The following is a 21004-nucleotide window of genomic DNA, read 5'->3' as shown; positions in this document are numbered from 1 at the left end:
GTGATTAGTGATGTTAAGCATCTTTTAGTGTGCCTGCTGGCTATCTGTAGGTCGTCATTTGAAAAAATTATTCAAGTTTTCTACCCATTTTTATTTTTTTTTATCTATTTATTTATTTGAGAGAGTGGGGAGAGGGGCAGAGAGGGATAAAGAGAATCTTTTTTTTTTTTTAATGTTATTTTGAGAGAGAGAACATGAACAAGTGAGGGGCAGAGAGAGATGGGGACAGAGGCACTAAGTGGGCTTGCACCGACAGCAGGAAGCCCGACATGGGGCTCGAACTCACGAACCACGAGATCGCGACCTGAGCCAAAGTTGGACGCTCAACTGCCTGAGCCATCCAGGCACCCCTGTTGTAGTTTTTTGTTTTATTAGGTTCTTTTATAGGTTTGGTTTTGGTTACCATGTGTTTCACATACACCGGTGTTATAGCAGTCTATTTTAAGCTGATAGTTGCTTAATTTCCAATGCATTCCAGAAGTATGACATTTGAGGGCCCTGGGTGGCTCAGGGAAACATCCAACTCTTGATTTCAGCTCAGGTCATGATCTCATGATTGGTGGGATGGAGTCCCTCACCGGGCTTTGTGCTGACAGTGTGGAACCTTGGGATTCTCTCTCTCTCCCTCTTTCTCTTCCCCTCCCCTGCTCATGCACTCTCTCGCTCTTTCTTTCAAATAAACTTTAAAAAATATTAATAAAAATAAAAGTACATTTGTACTCCCCCCAACACACACACATTTTATGTTGCTGATAACATATTTTACATCCTTTTGTTTTTTTTAATTTTCATACTAGATTTTTAAGTGGCTGATTCACTACCTGTATTATTTGCCTTCATTGGTGAGATTTTTTTCTTTCATATATTTTCTAATTTTTAGTTATGGCCTTTTCCACTTAAATTTGTTTTTAATTCCTTTCTTTTAATGCGTATTTTGAGAAAGAGAGTGTGAGTGAGGGAGCAGCAGAGAGAGTAGGAGAGAGAGAATCCCAAGCAGGCTCCACACTGTCAGCAGCCCAATATGGGGCTCAGTCCCACAAACCGTGAGATCGTGACCTGAGCCAAAATCAAGAATTGGATGCTTAACTGACTGAGCCACTCAGGCATGCCGTAAGGAAGACATTTTAACTTTCTTTGGAAGTCTGTTTTACTGGTGGTGAACTCCTTTAGTTTTTGATTTTCTGGGAAACGGGATCCTTGGTCACGTCATGTCGGGGCTGCCTTAGTGGGATGGCTAAAGCTAGAGCAGATGTGAGCTGTGGGGGGTCCCTGGGCGTGCCATGCTTGGGGCACCATGACCCGAGAGTTGAAGCCAGAGCAGGGGGTGCCCCGGGCAAGCTATACAAACGCCTGCGATTCCTTGTCATGAAACCTGTGTATTTCTTTTAGATCAGTTATCACAATTGGTACATCTGTTTATTTGCTTTGCTCAAATTTAAGAACACCTTGAGAGTACTGATCTTAACCTTTCTTTTAATCCAGTGTATTCCCAGGGCCTCATAGAGCAAAGGTAGAAGGAAATGCCTTTAGGGATGAATTTGTGAATAGTATTTAACACGTCCTGTTCACTTTCCTGTCTTTGCCACTTATGTTAAGCTTCTCGAGAATCATTCTGGTGTCTCTATTTTACCATCCAATAAATAGAATAGTATAGATAGCAAATAACTAAATAAAGAGGGAGTTAGCAAAATCACATGAGTACAAGTAAAATTTGCTTTTAGTGTGCAAGTTATAGGACTCAAATTTTAGCAAGACCCAGAGATATAGGCGTTATGTTGCATAAGACTTTGTGGTAGTAGTTTAACACCTATTATTGTGCTTACTGTATATATTTTTAAGACTTTATAAACTTAATCTTTGTAGTGTTACTATAAGATAATTTTTATGAGTTGATTCTATTATCTCCATTTTGGAGAGGAGGAAACTGAGGCAGGGCTAAGTAAAATATTTTATATAAGCCCACATATTCAGTCAGTAGGGGCAGGGATTCAGTGTAAATGTGGATTTAGGGACAGGATTTGAGGTACATTCCAGGAGTTACACTATATAATAATTGGTTCATTACAGTGGTGGAATGAGCAAGAGGTAAATACAAGGAGGAAGTGAAATTCAAGGCAAAGGCGACCTGGAAGTTTCTAGTTTGGGGTTCAGGGATCTTTCTGAGAAAAGAGCACAAAATATGAAACAGATTAAAGTAAATGGGTTTAAACCTGAAGAGAGACATTTGTACAGAAAGGTGTAAGCTAAGTGATGGTAACATTAAATAATTATAATTGCCATGTAAGAAGTATTTACCATAGTCCGAGCAACCCATACATTTTCATTAATAAAAATCACAAGCGGTCATTTATGAATATGATCTGATTCATTTAGAGAGACAGATGGGAGGTTTATATGTCAGAGAACTCACCAATTGCCATATATAGAAAGTAGTCGAATTCTTGGGTTTCACTGAGCTCATGTAGAAAGAGTATTGGATGAAAAGGGAAGAAGCCAAGTACAGAATTTGAGGAAGATTTACCATAAGTATTACCCTAGAGAAGATCAGCTACCAACAAACCATGATTTGAGAGGAGAGAGTAAAAAAAAATTTTTTAACTCTAAGAATTTCTGTAACATTGTATTAAAACAAAAAACTCACCCATATCATGTTTCTGCATTGAAGTTCTACTTCAAATATGATAGATATGCCATGTAAACATAGAGCTGAGTAGTGCCCACTGGATTGGGCAACTGTCAAGGTCATTGGTAACCTTAGTCTTGGGAATAACAGAAAAATTCAGATTTCTCTGGTTTCAGAGCAATTAGGATATAAGAATGTGGAAATATGAAATAGGCTGCTTTTATAAAAAAAAAAAGAAGTCAATAAAATTGAGTGTCGTTGAAGATAAATCATTGATTAGCAAACTGTCACTTAATGACCTATTTTTTTGTGGTGGGAGTATGGAGCTCTGGGGGAGTTCCAGGCATGGAAAAAGTGGTGGGAACTTGGAAGTGATGCTGAAAAGAACTAAGATGTTTCTCTGTGATGGTTGTTTCTGATCTGAAGCCACCAAATTAAAAGAAAATTCATGAAACGTAATTAGTGCCAAATAGAGAACATGTAACAGATTTTCAGTAATAGTGGTGCAAATCAAGAGGATCAAAAGACAGTGAAGAGTTAAAAAGTAGTTATCGAAGGGCTAAGTTCTACTCTCACATGGATAGAATAAGCATTCACAAATTAGTGAATGTGGATATAGATTATACTAGCAGATTTTTCATTTAAAGTAGGTCATTTTTCAGTTACACCTAATAGACACAGTAATAATTGTAGTACAATAGCTGTTTTGCTGTTCAATGCATCATTTGGCCATAAAATTTTAGAGTAGCGTACGTCAAGATCGTACGCAATTAAGATTTTTCTAGTATTTTTGAATCTTTATTTTGTCCGAAGACGTAGGTTATGGTTCACAAGTGTGAACTACATCAATTTAAACTTTCAGGGAGTAGCCTCATTAGTAAAAATAACAAGAAACACCTGAAATAAATGCTAACAACAAATTGAGCTATTAACAAACTAGTATAATTTTAACGTGTTACCAAAATGTTTTTTTTTTCACTTTAACAATGTCTTGAGTGTCACATGTGCATTTTACACGAAAGCACATCTCAATTCGTGTTTCAGACAGGAGCAGCCAAACTTCAAATGCTCAAAGCCACAGGCAGCTAGTGGCTGCTGTGTTACCAAGCAAGGATTTAGACAATTTTATTGACTAATAAGAAATTCTGATGATTCAGAGAGATCCGTAGAAAAAGTAGTGTTTCTAAGTGATGGTGGCTTATCCTTTAAGTCTTAAATCATGTTTTCTCTTTTGTGAGACTTCTCTGAGCATCGTGGGCAAAGTACCCCTTTCCATATGTATTTACCTAGCATATGTTACTTTGCTGTATAATCTATTGCATAATAGTTATTTGTATACAAAATACTGAACTTCATAATGCCGAGATCCATTTGCATCTCTCTCCAACCCCTACTTTATTAATTTAACAAGACTTATTGAGTGCATATTTACTATCAAATATTGCTTTTTGTGTTTAAAATAACTGTGGGGAATAAACTCACTGACGGTATAGGGACTACAGGTGTAGAAAATCAATTGCCCGGTAAAAAAAAAAAATGAATTAAAAGTAAGTTAGGTTTTAACCTTCGGTGATAGTCTCTAAACAACAGGTTGAACTTTACAAAGTGATGCCGAACAGGTACAAAGACTTCCACTTTGATTTACACAAAGAACCTTTCATCGAGGTCTCAGATGGAAAAGAACTGATTTGATGGTAGTTTGCATGACTGGGTGCTTTAAAATGAACTTGGCTCAAAATTTGAAATACGCTAAAAAAATAACTAAATACATTCAGGGAAATGGTTTTCCTTTAATATAAGTAGGCTTATCAAGCTGTGGTAGAACTTGTACCACATCAGCAGCGTTCTGCCAGGTTCTGGGGACCAAAACCGGATATTGAGAATTCTGGTGTTTGCAAGCTTAGAACATCCCGTGCAGGGGATTCGGGGATGACCACTAGGTGTTGAACTCAGTAGCTGAGAATACACTGTAAGCGTTTCAAGAGCTAATCTGGATGACTTTTCAAGCGTCTGCCATCTTTCAGAAAACAAGACACTTGATGATGCAAGTGTATTAGAGAGGGGGCCTCTTAACCACAGGGGCCAGTAACGCTGTGGTTGACCTCTAGGAAGCGTGGCCGGTTCCACTGAAATGCTGCCAAGATGATTAAGTGAAAATGGATATGTATCTGGCACAGACCACAGTGACGTTGAGACTATAGGAGCCCGCTAATTTACAGGATGCTGTGTATTTTACACTTCCGTATTTTTCTCCATCTTCCCTTTTCTTTCTTTCAATGTGGGAGAATGGTGCTGTTCTCGTATGTATGCTTCTTTGCACTGGTGGGTGTCTGCACTTTCTCACAGTGAACTGCATTATGACTTATACTGTATCTTTGTAAAGATACAGCTACCAGGTTGGAGCTGCTTGGATGCAGGGATCCTCCCTTATCAGGATTTTGCCAATAACCAGCACCACAGCCGACGTACCGGGATACTCAGAAGATGTCGAATGTTATAAAACTGAATTCTAAAACCAGAAATTTTAGTTAACAGTATGCTTTGGCTGCTGCAATAGCATTGTAATTGGTTTGCTAACACCTACGCTGCCCTCCTTCCTATCCTCAGTCCAATCTGAATTATATTGTTTTTGAAAAACTAATATGATCATACCATACCAGCCTCAGACCGCATTGGTTATCTCCACCTTTCTTTGCGCCACAGCTTTGTTGACTTCCGACCTTTGCTGACTGCTCGCTTGTACCAAGAGTAACCTTCCAGATCACCTCTCCACCGTCACCCCAACCCCAGCCTTCAGTGACCCTCACTTAAATCTGCCTTGCATGGGTCTGTTTCTTCTACTGTGGATCTTGAAAAGATCATGTTTCCCTCTTTTGCAATAATTATCCCGGTTCTACATTGACATTTAGTTGTCTCATTATTTGATGGATATCTGTCTTCCCATTTAATTATAAGTTCCTTGAGAAAACTTATTGTGTCTACTTCTGTGCTCAACATTATATCATCCTACCTAATGCCTACAAGAAATGGTTAATGCACACTGGTTAAACATATATAAATTCATGAGCCACAGACCCATTATAACTTCCACGTGTCTAGACTAAATCTTCCTTTATGCCTCCACTCAGAAGTATCCTTCATATGACAGAAAAGACATATGAGGAAAACCTCCTAAACTATATAATCTTGTGCTTACTTAAGCAGAAAATATTCTTTTTAATGCAGGGATTATCTCCATAGACCCTGAAGAGCAGTTAATACTTGTTCTACGTAAAGGTTAAATTTTATTTTTTATATGTGCTCATGTAGTTAGAAATTAATATTCTCCTAAGTCATTGAAATGTTAAATTCTCTAACCTTCTAAAACACTTCATTTTTTTCCCAGCTTGAGGCAAGACTGAGAAATGAAATAAACTCTATAAGATACTAATATCCTTAACAGGTACTGAACCTACGAGCTGACAGATTCCGTGGGTTCTGTCATGTTTCACTTTTACTGAACACTACACTTGAGCATCCAAAATTAAGTTTATCAGCAGAAAAAACAAAATAACATTTACAGGGGTGCCTGTGTGGCTCAGTCGATTGGGCGTCTGACTTCAGCTCAGGTCATGATCTCATAGTCCGTGAGTTCGAGCCCCACATTAGATTCTGTGCTGACAGTACAGAGCCTGCTTGGGTTTCTCTTTCTCTATCCCTCCCCCACTCCCGCTTGCCTGTTTTCTCTCTCTCTTTCTCTCTCAAAATAAATAAACTTAAAAAAAAATACATTTACAGCAGAATATAAGAAATGGTGGTTTTATGTTCTTTATATATAACGTATAAATCTATATAACATATGTATATAACATAAAACATTATATATCATATACCATATATATAAATGACAAGGTTCATTATATGAAGAGAATTGAGAATTTTGAAATATTTTGCCTAAATAGTGATTTAAATTAAAAGTGCATCTAATTATCACCTAATTCTTACCCTCTTCATAGCCTCATTCACTCTTATGCCCATCCATTTCTTCCATCCTCTGCATTAGGTTGGATATTTGCTCTGCCTCAGTTTCCTTCCGATATGTCTTAGAGATTTCTCCTGTCCCTCCCTCCACCTGTCCCCCCATCATGGCTCTCTCGGATACTCACTTTCCATTCTCTCTCTTAATCTGACTTGTCCAGTAATATGATATGGCCCCTCTTTCTTTCTGTTACAACTACCTATATTTGGGTGTAGGGGAACTATGTAAAAAAGTTTCAGAAGCTAAATTTATATATAAATCTAAAGTGTTATTTACTCATATGTGTTAAAAGGTACTGGTGTGTCTTTCTCGGAACTAGCAAATGGTCACTTGAGCTCTTGGCTTGTGTGTGAATTACAGTCTATGGAAGTACTAAGCTCCTAGTGTTCTAGAAAGTGCACCGGCTTTGAGGCCGATGGAACTAGAGAACACATCATTCCTACCTACTGCATTTATTTCATGACCACAGGCAGGTTGTTTCAGATGCCTAAGACAGCTGTCAAACAAGAACATAACAGGCCCCAGGGAGCTATTCTGAGGGTCAAACGATAGACCTTGTTTGTAGACCTTCCTTTTTTGCTCTACTGCCTTTTCTGTCTCTCATTTAATCTTTAGTGCACGTGCCTTGCCATAGATTTCTGCACCTTCTACTTTGTACCTAACTTCATTATTTCTCCTCGGTCAGAGGAGAAATTTTGAGTTGATGTTCTTAGTTGACCAGAAGGTAACAATGAAAACTTCACTTTGGCACACAAACAAGTACCTGGCATTCTGCTAACTCTATTTACATTCCCTCCCCTGCCTCCTCCCCCCGCCCCCTCCCAGTCTCTACCCTGGGACCACTTGCCTATAATTATCACATGTGGCTAGACTCAGTAAATTTGAGTACTTGCCCAAGATCACCCAGCTAACTAATATGTGAAAAGGCTGGGCTTTTACTCAAGGCCCACACCAGCACGTTACAACAGAAAAGAACTTATTTAAAAGTAAGTGCTTAGAACTTTGTTTAAGCAGATTGAGACAGGATGGACTAGGTCTCACCTAGTCATTGCTTTTAATCACTCTGAATTACAGTGATGTCCTTCTTGGTTTTATTTATTCTTTATTTTCAAATGTATTCTTTTTTTAATTTTTTTTTCAACATTTATTTTATTTTTGGGACAGAGAGAGACAGAGCATGAACGGGGGAGGGGCAGAGAGAGAGGGAGACACAGAATCGGAAACAGGCTCCAGGCTCCGAGCCATCAGCCCAGAGCCTGACGCGGGGCTCGAACTCACGGACCGCGAGATCGTGACCTGGCTAAAGTCGGACGCTTAACCGACTGCGCCACCCAGACGCCCCTCAAATGTATTCTTAATGCCAACTAAGACCTCTTAAGATATTGTAAATATAAATATTTCAAATGTCTTTTTTTAAATAGGCTGAGAGTAATGGTTACTTTGGGCCTTTTAGATCTTCAAGAAAAAAAATTGGCTGATGTAATAAAAAGGTAATTTAAGATAATTCTTTAATTTATATATTTTGAACTCCAAAATTCAAGAATACTTTTTTTTTCACTCTAACTAAATCAAGTACCGAGGAAATCTGATATGTTCCCATTTCAGCTAGTATTCTGTCACTCATAGCCTGAGCAGAGCAGAATCTTTCTTAGTAGCGTGTACTTATTGAAAATACAAGGAGTATATTCAGGTGGTTTAAAACCAGTAACAGCCAGTGTATCTGTTGTCCTTTGCTTTCCAGTATAACCATGTGCTTTATTAATTATTCTGATAAATCTCTTTTTGGCTAAGCTGAAAACCTCACAAGCTATAATCTCTTTCCAGGTCTAACGCATAAAGACCAAGTTCAGTATTTCTTCCTGAAAGTGAGACTCAGTTTACTATAGAAAAGCTTTTTTAATCTTCATATATGGTCTGACATACTGGATTTTATTTAACAGCGGAGTTTCTTAGACAAGTACTAGGCATTTCTTCAAAGAACCTGACCAAATGCTAAAATCCATTTCCTTCTGAAATTGCTGATGTTAAATTAGACCTAAAACATTTATGAAAGTCATTTTGCCTTTCCAGCAATTAAGGAGTTCAAAAAAAAATCCCTTTGTGTTGCATAGCTTTGAAATCATTATAGTTCTCCTGAACTGGCCCTTCAATTTGCTCTATCAAATATTTTGCAGGTTGCCTTAAAGCGGGAGACATCAATTCTGAACAGGTGTGGAGAAGGGTTTCTTGATGTACAAAAGTGTCCTTATTTTAAACGCATTTTAGCAATTTTAGCACGTCTGCCGCTGTGAATTCCCATGCACGTAGGTGGCCAACTCATTTCGCTTTAAAGAGCAGAAAATCTGTAAGTCGGGATCATAGGCCTGATTTCACCATGATGAAGGGGCAGGTGGCCATTTACTGAAACCTGCTCCTTTCCTGTCTCGTTTTAGTGTTGATCCTCCTCATCGTCACCATGAGAAGACGGAAAAAAGAGCCTCTCATTTTCGATGAGGAGAGAGATATCCGAGAAAATATTGTGAGATACGACGATGAAGGTGGGGGAGAGGAAGACACAGAAGCTTTTGACATGGCCGCACTGAGGAACCTCAATGTCATCAGAGATACCAAGACCCGAAGGGATGTGACTCCAGAAATTCAGTTCTTGAGTCGACCGACTTTTAAAAGCATCCCAGACAACGTCATCTTTCGAGAATTTATTTGGGAGAGGCTGAAAGAAGCTGACGTGGACCCCTGTGCTCCCCCCTATGACTCCTTGCAGACGTACGCGTTCGAAGGAAATGGCTCAGTGGCTGAATCGCTCAGCTCCCTAGATTCCATCAGCTCGAACTCTGATCAGAATTACGACTACCTAAGTGACTGGGGGCCTCGCTTTAAACGACTCGCAGATATGTATGGCACCGGCCCCGAGAGTTTGTACTCATAGCCCCGGAACCTTAATCTGAAATGTACTGGAGAAAAAAATAAATAAATAAAAGCAAAAACAAAACAAGGCAAAACAACGAGACAAAACAAAACAACCCACTACATACAGAAAACAAGAACTCGACCTACTAGAGAGAACGGTTGTACATATTTCTCCATTTTTAACTGTTTGGGCTTTGGCCTTGGTGAAGTGTATCTCCATTAGACTTACCCAAGGGACTGCACTGACCACAGACTCTGAGCATTCGAAGGCTTTTTGATAAAACGAAATGCTCAGTGGTTTGTGAATAGATAGCAACTCTCAGATACCTGCAAAGCACCTAACCTCTATGAGCAAATAGTGCCCTGTGTTGTCCGTGACCCAAGCGTGCCCTGTTCAAACCTTCACGGTACTGCCAGTGAGAAGAACAACACACGATGTGCCATTGAAATGTCCTAGAACTTCTCGCGACTCAAAACTCGGGACCAGTATAATTTGAGGTGATGCTTTTCGCTTGCTAGATTACAGAATCCAGCGCAAGTTTACTGCTGCTGGTTAGCAAATATATTTTATTTAGCAGTATATAAATTCTTAGAAAATCCTCCCCGGTCCTCCAATACAAACCGATAAAATTTGGTTTCAGGCAACATAACCCGTTGTTTAGCAAATAAATTACGAAGGGTTCCAAATAAGAAAAAAAAAGGTAAATCATTCCTTTTGAGCTGCTTGTGGAGGTATGAAAAAAAGTTGCTGTCTATTCATTGATTTTTATTATCTCTTCTGATTTATACAGGAGACTATCTTTTCTTTTTTTTTTTTTTTTTATTTCATACATGGTGTTCTATTTATTTTGGAGCTCGAATCTCCACGAAATTCAGGTCCATCTGACTGCCTCATAGAACTAAGCTCGTCAGAACATGCTGATTTTTCTCCAGGCTGAGCTAAATGAAGGGAATGAAGCATGGATATGGAGAAGAAAATAGAGCAGTTGAGCCCTTTTCACATCTCAGAGAGGATCCCAGCTACAAGGACATACAAGATGTTCATCTGAGCCATTAGAATGTACCAAACAGTGGAATAAAATATTTGTATTTTGGAAAGATTTCAGAATTGAGATTTGTTTTGGATGCAAGATTTATTTTTCAAGGTCACAAGTTCTCTATGCTCCAAAGACTTTTGAGAATTTGTTTTCCCCAGCCTTTTTGGCTGTAACCGTATTGACTAAAAGACTGTTTATTTTTTTTGTTTGTTTGTTTTTTTAACACTACCTTAATGTAATGTTACAATTTTCAAAATCCGTCTTTAAATTCTGATGCACACACCTTCCTCAAGAACTAACCAAGCAATGTAGAAGGTCCATACTGGTTTAGAGGGTGCCAAGATGAGGAGACCATTTCAAGTGATCATGTGTGTTTAGGATGGGATTCTTAGAATAAGGATTTTATGACTAAAATAATATTTCCACCTATCACTTTTTCCTAGAATAGTACTAGCTTAATGTGCATATACTGAAATAAGAATGGACTTTTTTCTTTCATTTCTCTCTTTCAGAATAATTTATTGGGTCCCTAATCAATCTACAGATAGCGGACCCTGTAGAGGAAATTACATTTTAAAAGTGCTTCTTTCTGAAAGACAAACACTGGAATCAGAATATTCATATTTGGATGACGTGAGGAGAAACCAGGATTCTGTAAACTTACGATTCATCCTTAGAAATAAAGTAGGTGAAAGTGACCTTCAGCCTCATCACAAAAGAAATAAGTCAGTCAATCTGACCATCTGCACTCAGTCCTTTTCATTTGAATACAGGTTTGTAAACATTGTTGTGGGACTAGATAGATATGCTTCTTGCTGTATTAATATACATGTATGTGAAAACCTCATAACAGTAAAAGATTCTGTTCATGACTTTTAGTCCCCTATGTAAGTTTTTCGAATAAAAAAAAAAAATACATAGTACACGTACCCAAGTCAATAAAAGCAGAGTGTGGTGCAGGAACTATGTAGGCGTTAAGTCAGCAAGGTGCTGAAAAGACAGTTTTGTAATAATCCCCTGTTGTCTGCAGGAAGACAAAATCGTTTAGTGCATTTGGATGATGATGTCAAAACTGATTGTTGCACAGATCACTAAATGGAGGTTTGAGTGTATTTTAGAAAAGAATAATCACATCATTCACCTTTGTCTTGTTTTCAAGTATATATATATATATATATATATATATAAACATATCTTTTTATTTTTTTTCATATTTGCTGATCACAGATTGGGAAAAGAAAAGCTCAAATTTAAATAAAGATTTGAAATTCTTGCCTATACCCACTTGCTCTTTTATGCGTGGACAATGACATCAATACAGATACTAAACTTGATTCAGTGGGATTGTTAAAAAAAATACTTGAGATGGCTGAGAGTGTGTCCCTAATTTAGATGAAATTTATATGCTTTCTATCTAAGCTTACCGGTAACAGGGGTGAGTTTAGTTTAGTTTTTTGGGTTTTCCCCCCTTCCGAAATCCAGTGCCATATATGATTATCTCCATAACACTTGAGAGGCTATGTTTTAAAACCAGACCCTGTAATAATTGATAAAAAAAAAAAAATCCATGTTAAACCAAGTCAGGAGATTCTCCAGAAGCATTTAAGTAGATCCCTATTATCTAGTCACTAAAATTCAGTGGTGTATTAGAACCAGCCAGAACCGACTCCCAAGAACCAATGACCTACGTCTCTTCGCCATCCCCCTTCTAGTGATATCATTTGGTGGGTTGAAGTTAACCATGTAGTAAGATTTAGACCACCATGGAAATAAGCAAATTTTTTTTTTTTTCCTGAAGAGCCACTTATTAAATGTTCACCAACATTTCACTGATTAAATTGCTTTATAAAGGAAACTTTATGATCCTAAGTATAGTATGAATGGAGTATTAAATAATCCTTAGAACTACAAATAGGACCCACTTCATCACAGGAAGCAATGGCTTGATAATTTCAAGTGCAGACAGTGGTCTGGAAAGTCCATAAATTTAAATATTTTCCATTTGTCCATATAGGGGCACCATTAGAAACTCAAAGCACGCAAAGTAATGCATATTTTTGAACAATTTAATTTCTTAAAAATTTTTGTATTTTATGGGGTGCCTGGGCGGCTCAGTGGGTTAAACATCTGACTTCTGATATGGCCTCAGGTTGCGATCTCGTGGTTATGGGATGGAACCCCACGTCAGGCTCCATGCAGAGCATGGGATTCTCTGCTTGGGATTCTCTCGCCTCCTCTGTCTCTGACCTTCTCCCACTCATGCTCTTTCTCTCTCTCTCTCTCTCTCAAAATAAATAAAAAATATATTTTCATTTTACTTGTTACTGTTTATGTCAAGGAGATATGCCCAAGCCCCAATTCTGAATTATCACGGCATAATTTTAAGTCAGCGTAAAGAATACGAAAACTAAATCTTATCAAGAGAGTGGGCTTTTGCAGATCAAGTCTGAATTATCATTCTGGATTCACAGGTCAGTTTTTCTGTTAAAGCGATACTCTAAGGTCAACTGCAGACCCAAATTAAGAAGGAGAAACAAGAAAAGATCAGCTCTGTGGACGCAATGAGTAGATCCTTCTATAAGCAATTACTTAGATGAAGCTGTTAAACTTTCCTTTGACAAGAAGCTCACCAGAGGCTCGGTTGAGGTCAGGTAGCTGCCAAACACAGGCAGGAAGTAATCATGTTCAGGTAACAATAGCTGCCTTTTCACTCCACCCTCTGAGAATGTTTTAAATTATTTTAACTTCATGCACCATTACATTTACTACACTGGATGGTGAGAAGGATCCAGCAATTATTCTCATGTAAAAAGTGTAGTTATGCAAGATACGAGTATTATTTGTGTCACGGGCCACGTGTCCAAAGAACTTACGTGCAAATAGTTACATCCAAATCTAAAATCCGAGGGAGCTTAAAATAAGTAGAAATATGTTGCAGGAGGCAAAAACCACCTAAATATTTTAAAATTTTTAAGCACTAGCTGTAAATATCTCCAATTTTCAATTTTGATTTGAGGTCGACTGACTTACAAACTGTTTTAATTAACCTCATTGTTTTTAAATCACTATTGAAAGGTTTATTTACAGATGAGCTCATTAAAGTTGATTAAAAGAGAGCTTCAACTTTTAACTCTTTCCAGTCCAGGATGGCTGGCGGCACAGTGTATATGACAATTAGTAGGGAATGAGTTTCATTTTCTGTTAGCCTGTGTTGGTTATCTGGTCTTCATTATGCAGTTTTTAAAAAGTATTCGTAATGTATATTTTATGTATACACGATGGTGTGTGAAAGCTTGGCAGGCAAAACAAATGCAGGTGCGTGAGCTGACTCCTCATCGGTACAACCCAAAGAGCAAAGGAAGGAGTAATTGCATTTACGTGTTGAGCGTACTTGAAATTGTTTCAGAGATGGGGATAAGCCCTTGAGAAAAGCGAGACTTGACGCTGATTTGGCAGCCATTGGAAAGTCCATTTCCAGGGGTAATTTTTCAAGCGCGTGGCATTCTGACACTTTTTCTTTGTTACGCTCTCTTGTACGGGCTCAGAGGTGAACTGTAAAAGGTCACGTGAGTGTGTGTGTAGGTGCGCGTGCCCGGGTGTATGAGCTTGGAGGGGGTGGGGCTTCGGAAAGACTGAAGCAATCTTAGAGAACTGGTCTAACATTACCTTGTTAATGCCAACATATTATTGTCATTTGGCAAATTCGTAATAAGCCATAAGATTAGAATATCTGATATTGACTGAAGGGAGCAATATTTTATTCGCTTTAAAATTTTAACTTAAGAAGGATTTTGGTATTAAGGGGAAAGCATTTAGCTGAACTATCTAAATAATTGGCTCATTTTCTTTTTATTGTGTCGATGTGATCTCATTGTTAACACAGACTATGGAGTTTGAATTATTTATTGTGGAATGTCACTGAGCTTTGGCCTTGAGTATCAGTGTGTTGTACTACGAAGTAACCCTGGTCTGTGGTTATAAAATCTGGGTCAGAAGGCAGTTCTAGCACATTTCTGCTATGCCCTGGATGCCATTCTAATTCTCTGAACCTTTATATCTTCATGATTAAAATTGAGTTAATTACTATCCTGTCTGTTTCAAAGGCTTGTGAGCTGATTAATTGAAAGTGCTGTGTAAACTGTAAAATGCTGTAAAAAAAAAATGTACGGCTTTATTATGGAAAATTATGGAAGTTATATGATCAGGTTGATTATACGTATTGTTACGTGGTAAACACAGATAATGACTGTTTTTGGAAACATGCATTAATGGAAAAAAAAAGTATGCAATTAGTATCCTAAATTGGGAAAGCATTTTCAGAGAAAATTGGCATAATTGATTAAAGCCACTCCTCAAAAACAATCATTTTTGTAAGATCTTTAAAGGTTGAGGTATAATTCAAAGCAATTCAGTCATTAATAAGAATTAGGGATAGCCGTATGGGCAGGGGATTGCAAATAAATGACAATATTCCCTACTCGTGATCATGACGGAGTGAAAGACGAAGGCCTTCCGCTGATCCCAGCCTCATTACAGATCACAAATATATGGGAACAGAGAAGTACACCATCTTCTAGAACATCCAGAGGAAATACAGTGTGGTTCTAGGGATCCCAAAGGTTTTGTCAGTCATGAGCGACATATGTATAATTAATAATGTATACACTTCAAAGAACTAAGGTACCATAATATTGACTTTACATGAAAACTATCCTGTGCTCTTGTTTTGATGACCTAAAACCACTTCCAATATCTTACAGAAGCTTGCTTATTTTAGCCTTTTATAAACAAAGAAGCCATCAGAGATTAAAAAGTAATATGCATAGGATACTATTGCTTTGTCAGTGATAACTACTCATAAAATGAGTGCTAATAAACTTTCTACTCAACTTTAGATATTAGTTATCTGGTTATTTGAAGCTCGTATGAACAAGCATTCTAAACATACGCATTAATAGCTATGGAATTACTGAGAGTGTTGAGAAGTATGGCATACTCATACTCGAGGACATTAACTCTTGCATTTTTATTGCATTAATTCATGAAATTTTGCTAATCGTTTTTATTTTTATAAGCCATAAAAATGAGATGCTCCACTACTGTTTCAAGCTGTATTTTTCTTGTGCGTAGACACTATTTTTTTAACATCAAGATCTGGCATATACATCAAATATGATCAATACTTCAAAAGTAATCAGTTTTATAAAACAGGTATGTAGAAATTGCAATTTATCTGTAATGATTTTATAAGGCAAAAATTAAAAAGGAAAAAAACTCACTAGACAAATTTAATGTATATTATGTTTCAAATTGCATATACATATTTAACATTATATATGAGCATACACACATGCCCCCCCCCAACACAATCTAAATGCTACCTGCTAAATGGAGTAAACGGCTTTTAACATTCTTTCAAGGTAATTATGACTGCTAGATGTAATCTCCATAATTAAATTATGTGGGAATGCTAAAAAATGATACTGTACATTTGTAAAGCTGTTCTTAGATTCCAGTTTTTTTTTTATAAAAAGAGAAATGAGCAATTCATGTAAGTAAAATATACAAGATAACTTTCAATGAAACTATTAATGACTATTCATGAGGCTTTATTATAATTATATGAAAAAAATTGAACGCTTTTTCTGCAATGTTTTTACTTACATAAGAGTCAGTTGAATAAATGGATATAACCTAGTTTTAAAAAGGCTAATTCAATTAACCACAAAAATCCATCCTGAAAATGTAGTTCCATTTAGCCTGGGCAATGAGACATCATGCAAAAACTTGAAGTCTGATGTATGTCAGAACCTGAAGAGATGATTTTTGTTCAAATCAAGCACTGCCTTTCAGGCAGATAGTCTGCTTGAGTACTAAGTACTTGAGATTTTTTTAGTAGATAAAGGAAAGTACAGTTTTGTAACAATACAAGTGAATAGCTGTATACAAAATGCCCAATGAATATGAATCAATTAGGGAAACCAGGCAGTGGCATTATGAGAGTTCAGTTTATTGCCACGATTTCTTGATGTGTGCTTTGCTGGGCTTAAAAATATTAAGAAGCTGTGTTGCAAATTAATTGATTGCCGAATAAAACAATTTCCCAAATTCCTGACAAACATCTGTGTCTGCAGTGGCTCACTGTTTAGTCCTGCGCCTCAACGGTGATGGTAATCCCAAGTTGACTTCTAATTTTTACGTCTTGACTTCTTGGTACATAAAATGAATTCTGTTGTAGTTAAAGTTTGATGTTTTCTTCTAAGTGACTGATTTTTATGTGAAATCTTGTTAATAAAAATGTTCCAGAGATATGTCATTTTAAGTTTCAGAAAGATCTAATGTAACATGTGGTTTCAACTTGCTTCCAAGCCTGTGAATTGCCCAAGGAAGGCATTGTTATCCCTTTTATAATGGAGAAAGATTGAAACCCAGAATAATTATAACTTATCCAAGAAAATGTGAAAAGTGGTAGAGAAAATAAGAGAAAAAAATATTTTGCCCATTATATTTTCTACTGTCGTAGACCTTCAAAAAAACCAAAAACACAAACAAACAAACAAACAAAAAAAAAAACATGTTCTGGTTTGTGAGGGTAAGAAGACAGTTGAAACTCATTTCAAAATGAGACTCGCCAATCTTAATTAACCTTTAGATTCCTTGCAAAGAGTGTAAGACTTCGTTATTAAAAAAATTTTTTTTTAAATCTCTAATTGGGGAAATGACATTAAATTGTATGTTTAAAAGTAGCAAGAAAACAAATACTGATATTGTCAGGAATCTGACATTTCAACTCTATTCATCCCCTCTTATCTCTCTGAGGGGGTCCATCAACCTAAGAATGTACCAGATTGTAGCAGTATGGCAAACTAGATATTCTGAGGGGCACCCTCTCTGCAGATTTCTATACTTTTTACAGCATTGTTGGCTCTCAGGAGTGTAAGGAAAATCCTGAAAAGCCTTATACTTTCACAAAAAGAAAAAAAAAGAAAAAGAAAAAGCTGAATACATTGAAGATGAACTGTAAGCAAACACGAACGCTGAAGTTGCCCTGCAGACAGCTGTCACCCAGTGCTGAGCTTGGAGAAGGCAGCAAGACACCTACAATGAAGCCAGCACCCACGAAGGTGTTAATATCACTCGAGGCCAACTGTGCCCTTCGTTCCAGATTGTTGTTAGCCAAATATGAATGAACAATGAAAATCACCAGACGCATGAATGAGAGGTTTCACAGAAACCCCCAAGAACTTCAGATACTGTAATTATCAAAAACAAAAAGCAAGCCATATATAAAATGTTTGGGGAAATAAAAGGGAGAATAACACATGAATAAAGACGTTGCCAATCATGGAGGTATACTTGCAAAGGAACCCAAGTGTCCATCTCTAAATTAATAATTCAATCTTGAAGCTAGAAAGCAGATGGGGTACGTGTACCATTTAACACTGCACAAGAGAGACTCAGTAAACTAAAAAATAGATTGGAAGAAATTACCTAGGCTGTGGCATAGCGAGAGGACAAAAAGATGTGATCTATAAACGCACGAGGGATGAGGATAAAATGTGGAGGTCCAGCATCCCTTGACCCATGGTAATCTCTGTTACTCAGAATTTCAACACGATGTTCAATTGCCTTTTTGGACTCCCATCTTCAAATGATGGTTTCACTTTGCCAGAGGCTTCCTGTGCCCCTGACTCTACAACAAGCTATACGCTCTTTGTGGTTCACAGCTTCATTTATTTAGCTTGGTGGTCCACTTAACAAATACCGTTATAAATGAAGCCTCAATTCCAGTGAAAATAAATTGTGCACCCTCATCAAAACTTGGGGCATACCTATGAAAAGTGAGCAGGATGCCTAAGCAATGTGAGTTAAAGCTAGATGAATTAAAATTAAGCTCTGTGTTTTAATCTGTCTCCTCTCTCTAGGGAGTCCAGATGATTTCATCTGTGGTTACTGAAGATCAAAGTGAAACGTTAAGTCTTTCCTCTGATACAGGGAGTTTGTTTAGATTTGGACAGAAAAGATGCAACGTAATAAGGATATAAGTGGCATAAATGAAAATGGTCATTATGTTCCTTCCAGGTACTCTTTCCTGCCCCCCTTAGCCTCCAAAAATCCTTTTATTAATGTGTCCTACAGCCAGAAACACAGCCGGGTGTGGATTAAGTCATTCTTCAACTCTCTGGTGATATGTCAGTTACGAGTTTGGCCCTGTACCGCATCTAGGGGGTCACAGATGTATTCATTTATAAACTTTATAAATATAATTGAACCGTGCTTTGCCATTTCACAATTTGGGAACCAAGTGGATTCTGTCAGTGCTAGATTCATGTAAAAATTGCTGCTACTATTTTTGTCTTTTCTATTGAGCATCAAAAGAGGGTCAGAGGTGGGTGTGGTGTTAGTAGGACTTGGTCTCATAAGAAGGTAACAAGTCCAGGGTTTTATGTCAGAGATCCCTTAACCTTTGTACTCGAGGCCACTTATTTCCCTCAGCAGACAGAAGAAATTAATGAAACTTAGTCTTTTAGGTCCTGATGGGGCAGTGGAATGTACGTATGCCTATGATCATATGAAAGGGACCAAAGAAAAGTCTCTTTTGTATAAGCCTAAAAATGGGTCATATTCATTTTCCTTAGTCTGAAACTTAGGCTAATATCTAGCCTCTAAATTGAAGATAATTAGTGCAATAGTGTATAAAATTTTTTTTAAAATGAGAGTATTTATTTAAATAATTTTTTTTAATGTTTACTTATTTTTGAGAGAGAGAGAGGCAGAATGTGAGTAGGTTAGGGGCAGAGAGAGAGGGAGACACAGAATCCAAAGCAGGCTCCAGGCTCTGAGCTGTCAGCGCAGAGTGCGACGTGGGCTCAAACTCACAAGCTGTGAGATCGTGACCTGAGCCGAAGTCAGACGCTTAACTGACTGAACCACCCAGGCTCCCCAAGAGTATTTCTTATTTTTAATATGTATTGTGGAGTATCACTTTCATTATACATAATTATATCAGGAGAGGCTTAAATCACATAAATGCTCCTTAAGAAACTTATTTATATGAAGTAAATTTTACCATCACTGCACATCTATTTTCTGAGGATGTGTATTATTATCACCATTTCACCTACAAGGAAAATGTAACTCAAAGAGTTTCGATGAGTTCGCCAATGTTCCAAAAACTTCATGGGATGGGCCAGACACCTGAATGAGGCTAAGACCATTCTTCCTTAACACTATTACGATTGCTCATAATTTGAAGCTTAATATCACAATACTATCATTTCACCAATGTATGTGTATATTTATTGTGCATCCAACAGTAGGTAATCATAGGTGACTAAAACTCATTGCTTCCCTCTAGGTTAACATGTGGCCAGAGGGAGTAAATCTATAAAAACATGATTCTTTAGCTCTGAAGTGTTTAGGTGAGAAAATATGTGAAATGGGTGTATAGTCACATTTATGTAGGCAGATCTTTGTTAAGTTTTCAATATTATTTCACGACAGGGGTGTATACGCAAACACAACAGGACTGCAAAGGAATTCCTGATAGACATTTGGGCAGTTGTAAAGCTTAACAGTGGAGATTTAAGTGTTATAGATAGGGGTTAGAATAAGAAACTCTGCCTTAAACATGAACATCCAGTACTGAACACACTGACTTAAAAACAAATGCTACTAACATTAATAGGCAAGAGATAGCTTTGCTACAAAATAGTCTTATCACATGTTTGTAATTGAAATCCTCTTGAAAACTATTATTCTACAAGCAAATAGGGGCACCTGGGTGGCTCAGTTGGTTACGTGTCTGACTTCAGCTCAAGTCAGGATTTCATGGCTGATAAGTTCAAGCCCTGCATCAGGCTCTGTGCTGACAGCTCAGAGCCTGGAGCCTGCTTCGGATTCTCCTTCTCTCTCTGCCCCTCTCCCACTCACACTCTCTCTCAAAAAAAAAATAAATAAATGAATAAACATTAAAATAAACACATACACACACACACACACACACACACACACACACAAATAGGAAAAGATGCCTATAGTTCTTAAACCTATTCTAACACTGTTAAGGAGAGATGCGAACAATGCTGGTCAAAAGTAGAGTATTAATTGAAAACTGTAACTCAAATTAGTCTTAAGTTATGTCAAAATCCCTCCTCCCTTTTCAATTCAGCTTTCCCATATCTAAACATTTATTCTTAATTTTAGAAGTGTTCATTGAGCTTCTACTGTAAAACAGGTTCTGGTGAGACAACAGCTGATTTAGACATTATTACTGCACACCTGCTAGAAAATTTTCTCTGGATATGATTCCTGAATTACTAAATCATTAAGAAAATTTATCCTTGCGGGCTTAATGATGTACACCTCATCAGAATTTCTGGAAGTGAAACCTTTACATTTTGGGATACCATCTTCTGA

General features: G+C 37.4%; 1 protein-coding gene across 1 annotated transcript in view; it reads left to right on the top strand.

Annotated features, from left to right (window-relative positions):
- Positions 1-9613, top strand: part of CDH7 (cadherin 7) — a 106770-nt gene extending 97157 nt beyond the window's left edge. Inside the window, exon 11 of the mRNA XM_032595439.1 lies at positions 9074-9613. Coding sequence (XP_032451330.1) covers positions 9074-9567 — 494 coding nt within the window. The 3' untranslated portion in view covers positions 9568-9613. The remainder of the gene's footprint in view (positions 1-9073) is intronic.
- The last annotated feature ends 11391 nt before the right edge of the window (positions 9614-21004 follow it).

The sequence above is a fragment of the Lynx canadensis genome, chromosome D3 (genome assembly GCF_007474595.2).
Source record: "Lynx canadensis isolate LIC74 chromosome D3, mLynCan4.pri.v2, whole genome shotgun sequence".
Classification (NCBI taxonomy): domain Eukaryota; kingdom Metazoa; phylum Chordata; class Mammalia; order Carnivora; family Felidae; genus Lynx; species Lynx canadensis.
Note: the sequence above shows the minus strand (reverse complement) of the source record. Positions and strands in the feature narration are given on the sequence as shown.